At 37.3% G+C, this 4,898-nt stretch overlaps 1 protein-coding gene across 1 annotated transcript; it reads left to right on the top strand.

Annotated features, from left to right (window-relative positions):
* The first annotated feature begins 136 nt into the window (after positions 1-136).
* apof (apolipoprotein F) lies at positions 137-4,458 on the top strand. The gene is made up of 2 exons (XM_015370534.1): positions 137-224; positions 1,715-4,458. The coding sequence occupies exon 2, from the start codon at positions 1,748-1,750 to the stop codon at positions 3,068-3,070; it is 1,323 nt and encodes a 440-aa protein (XP_015226020.1). The 5' UTR covers positions 137-224; positions 1,715-1,747; the 3' UTR covers positions 3,071-4,458.
* Positions 4,459-4,898: the final 440 nt, after the last annotated feature.

The following is a 4,898-nucleotide window of genomic DNA, read 5'->3' as shown; positions in this document are numbered from 1 at the left end:
ATTAATTGTTATTATAATTATCAATTATAATAACAGAGACGAGGACCAGTTTTACAGGGGCACTGACCCCTTTTGGCCCCTGTCTAGAACTGCCCATGCCTATCAACATGGAAAAGAAATTACATGTGACTGAAAAGTTATTTTGTCATTCCAGCTGTGCATCCATATAAGGCCCCCGTTTTTGGAAGAGGAAAAACAGTCACAGAGTGGAAAAATCAGAGCAGGTTAGTTTAATTTTCATTGTGAACATGTAACCCATTGTAGCTCAACGTACATCTGTAACCACAATTTGACAAAAAAAGTCAAATCATACTGGTAGAAACTTGAACTTGTTGCTCTGAATGGAGCAGTCCTTCACCAAATTTGCCAATAAGGGTAAGGTGGAGCCAGTTTATGGTTTTAAAGGGCAATAGTTTCAATGTTTATTATTAGCAGAGCTAAAAAAATCTCTTGCTGCTCAGGAGCTGCAGATTTCTGACCCCTTATATTGCAGATGCAAAATGGGGATCCTATCTCAAATTGGCTAAAGCTAAAAGCGTCTCTCTTTCATTTCCATCTCTTTCAACTCTTTCATTTTAAAATTATTGTTAAAGTAAAATTATAAAATACTCATATTTTTACAATGGCCATTACAGGGGTCAAGTCCAGTTCTAGGTTGGCCTCTAGTCCATGTACACGGTCCATTTGTTTTTCTCCATGACTAAATGCCCTTTTTGGACTGATGCAGGATTTGACTGTAATTTGAATGTCATGAGTCATATGCAAGTAAGCGAGACACCATTGCGAAGTAAAACACCTCTTTTTTTGAAAAAAAAAAATAAAAAAAAAATAGACTAAAATAACTTAATTGCTTAAATCTTGATATCAACATTATGCAATTTGGGGTCACAGAACAACTATCGTGCTTGAGCTTGTTTGAGCGTCACTTGCAGATTTGTATTTACCCACAGATCAGCTTGTTGGATAAAAATGACCCAAATGTGACTTGCCGGCACATATGTGATATGTATCCAAATTTAATTACAGTCTGAAAGATTAGACTTTTCAAATCAGAACTGGGTTGATTTATAATCCTAAATTGGATACATTTGTTCTGTTTCAAAGTAATCTGTCTTAACTTTGAACTTCTATGACTTTTACATAATTTCCATTTAATTGTCTCCTATTTTGGCATCAGAGGAGGTAAGAGATAGCAAGATCAGATGGAAAAATAGATAAACCAAGCATGGTAGATGCAACTGCTGCTCACTTGCACATCAGAAAAACTGATATTGACATGCTGACATCAGCACTTTGTGTTTACTTTGATGAACCGAGCAAATGAAGTGCGTCATCACATCCCTTTATTTTACGTATACTGATCACTTCATGACTTTAGATTGTAAACAGCAGCTCTCAACAAAAATAGCTGGCTTAATTGACAATGAATGGAAAAACAGACCAAGAGAAAAAAAATGTAAGAATTGATCAAACTAACTAATCATAAAAAAACCTAACAGGAATCTAACAGGTCCTGTCATGGGCAACCTCTGTTATTAGTTATACAAGAGCTCTGTGTAAATTAAAACCTTGATGCAAAGGCTGCAAGATAAGCTTCATTTAGAAAAAAATTGAGATTCTTGTATATTTCCATGTATAATTAAGAGAAAACTTGTTTTTCTTCATGGACAGTGTTTATCCTTTAATTGGTTAAACTTTTTTTTATTTTTCATAGTGGCTTGGAGGAAGACTTGTGAAGACTGGAAATATGTTCTCCAAGTGGAAGTGGCTGATTTTGATCCAGCTCCTGCTAACTGATCAAACCCTTTGCAGAGTTCCATCGACAGTGCCCAAAACAAAGAATCTGCTTCAAGAAACTTCACCTGGTGGCGATGCTGAGGAGATAAAGGAAAACTATGCTCCCCTGGCTTCTAGTCCTCTGCCAGCTCTTTCTTTAACAGACAAACTTGAACCTAAGTTGACTCTTTCACAAGATGCTGAGAAGGTCCTGTCTGCTCAACTCATGACATCGGCTCTCTCAGCTAAACTTCAGGACCACATTCAGGACCGCCTCCACATTCATGGAAACATCAGCTGTGAGGAGCTGCTGTCTGCCAGTGCCATGGATGATCCGTTATCATCTGTATTCCCTCAGGAACTAATGGGCCTCTCCTTAGTGCCTGTCCTGGTGATCTCAGGATGCTCACAGGAAGCTCAAACCTTGGTTATGAAGCTATACGACCTGTTGGGAAAGGCTGATACTGAGGAGCTTCTGATGGAGTTGGTTGCACTCATAGATGAGAAGATGAACAGGTCTAAATTTAGACCAGTACCAACATCTACAGCACTGCCTTCAGACAGAGAAGAAACAAACCAGCATATAGATGGTTTGATGTTTAATGTTAAGCAGCTGGCTTTGGAAGGAGATGGCGCCGTCATATCACAGGAGGGCCATTGTGAGGGTTGGAAGAGGTTGAATGGAACCATGCTATTGGGAAGTACTGTGAGAGGAGCTGCAGGACGACTGGAGGACGCCATCAAAAGCTGTGAAAAACTTGGGGCCCTATGTGCTGGTGTGACCAGTGGAGGGCCCCTCATGCCTGGGTTCTACCAAGCAGTGTTGAAAAAAGGTAGCCGCATCTTTCCATCCGCCTCCCTTGAGGGTGAGTGCTGGATCCGTCAGTGCAGCTCCCAGGAGGAACTTTTGATTACCAGATCGTTTAGTCAGCGGATAAAGCGCAGCCCCCAGAGAAGCTGCATCAACAAGGAGGAGGAGAAAGTGTACAGTGTAGTGGAGTGGATACCTGTGGTCAGCACCTTCTACAACCTTGGCACAGCTGTGTACTATGCCTCGGTCAACTGCTCTGCAACAGCCAAGGAGAGAGCAATCCTCAGTGCTGTGGACCTCGGAACAGATGCCCTGATGGTTGCCACAGGCGGGACTGTTGGGGTGGCAGGCTACGCGCTGGGGGCAGGGGTGAAGACCGGTGTGAAAACTGGAGTCAAGTACCTTCTGAACTCCATGAAAGCAGAGGATGATATGTTGGTGAACCAGTCCAGCTCGGAGCGGGCCACCTTTACTGTAGAGTAGACTGGACAAACAATAAGTAAACTTCAGACGCATTTAAAAATCTGAACAATGTAGAAATGCCCAATCCTTACGCACAGTTGGTGCAAAAATTTTCTATGTAAAGAAATAATTACTTTTAACAAAATAATATGTGGAAAGATTGTTGGAAGTCATACAGCCAATAATCTGGATAACAGTATTTCACTAGATTTAATGCTTTGCTGTAAGATTTCACAAAGTTGGACTCTACAGAGAAATTGATCTTTGACCGTTTTTTCTTTAGGGCATATAATTATAAAATCTTACGTCTTGGCACAAGACTGGATAATGCAAGGATATCTAACCAGGCTTTATCACGAGAACAGGATGATAGCATCATCATCAACATTTACTTGATATTAGAAATGAGGTCTACATATTTATTCTTTTGTTCATGTAAAATCAACTTTTCTTGTCAAAAGAAACAGTTCCAGTTAAAGTCCTGGTAGAACTGACCAAACTCCAAATGTTCTTGTTTATGTGAGTTATGAAGAATCAGTGACCATGGTAATAGGTTACCAGTAAGTTGTTACCAGAAACTTGGATGAAAAAGGAAAGCATTAAAACTAAAATGTGTTAGCTACATTTATTTTAGAGGGATTTATAGATACCAATAGCCACGAGTATAGCAATTTTTCTCCCATTCTAGATAAATATACTATAATACTATTATTTAATAGTAATACTAGCAATAGTAGTAAGGTTAGATTTTTCTGAAAATATCCTTATTAAATTAAAAGATTAGATTATTTTAATATTGATACACATCTGTTTCAGGGGTTCATGCAAATGTTTCTACATCTGTAAGTCTTTTGAAAAATGTTATAAATGCATTTATAAACAATTTTAGTAAATTATCACTACATGCTTATAATAATATTTTCTAAGTTAGACATTAGATAACTCAGTAAAAGAAATTACAATAATTTTTTCTTGAGAATTTGTTTATTTTTTGTAAAGTTTGGGTGGTAGATTATAAGACAATATAGAACTAGTGACTTTCTTTTCAAGAGATTTTGATTAGAGAAAAAACTGATCTCAGGAAGTTAAACCTGCAATTCCTCAACCTTTGATTTCGACTGTCTTCCTTAGATCATCAGCTGTGATGTAAGTGCAAGGAAAGTAAACTGATGAATATATTGTTATGATTTGTAAGATTTTTAAATGTTAATGATTTGTATGTTAAGTTTATTTTCACATTTAGTCCTCTCCATTTCAGGTTCGCATTATATATTCTTTGTTCTCAAAAGGATTGAGTTATCTATTGTGCATTTTTTTTTTTCTGATAGATATTCTTTCCATTTACAAGTCAAACCTTTTGTGAGTATATCATTCAATAAAACTCAATTAACTCGGGGAAAATAATTGTTTTGATGCAGCACTGATTCTTTATGAAAATATCAGACCATAATAAAATTTACTAAGATCTCTCAAATATAGAAATATGAAGGAAAATTAGAAAATAATTCTAGGTGAATCACTAAATACTAATATGGTGGCTTGCCAAAATATACATGAATGTGAAAAAAGTGCTCAAATGCGACCAAATGAGACCAAAATTAAAAAGTTTTGGCCTTAATGCAACCCTCTGTGAGTTCCAAAACAAACACTGCACATTACTCTTTACACACCAGAGCCATTGTGTAACATGATAGGGACAGCAACCATTCTTTTTTTCTTTCTTTTTCCTTCTTTTTTTTTTAGGAGCAAAAAAGAAGCTGTTCAGAGAGGATGGGAAGATGGTAGGTGCTAAAAACAGGGCAATTCTCAAAGAAAAGCATGTGAATTCTGCACAAGAGAAAATATTTTT

This window comes from Cyprinodon variegatus, unplaced genomic scaffold (assembly GCF_000732505.1).
Source record: "Cyprinodon variegatus isolate N-32 unplaced genomic scaffold, C_variegatus-1.0 Scaffold47, whole genome shotgun sequence".
NCBI classification, from domain to species: domain Eukaryota; kingdom Metazoa; phylum Chordata; class Actinopteri; order Cyprinodontiformes; family Cyprinodontidae; genus Cyprinodon; species Cyprinodon variegatus.
Note: the sequence above shows the minus strand (reverse complement) of the source record. Positions and strands in the feature narration are given on the sequence as shown.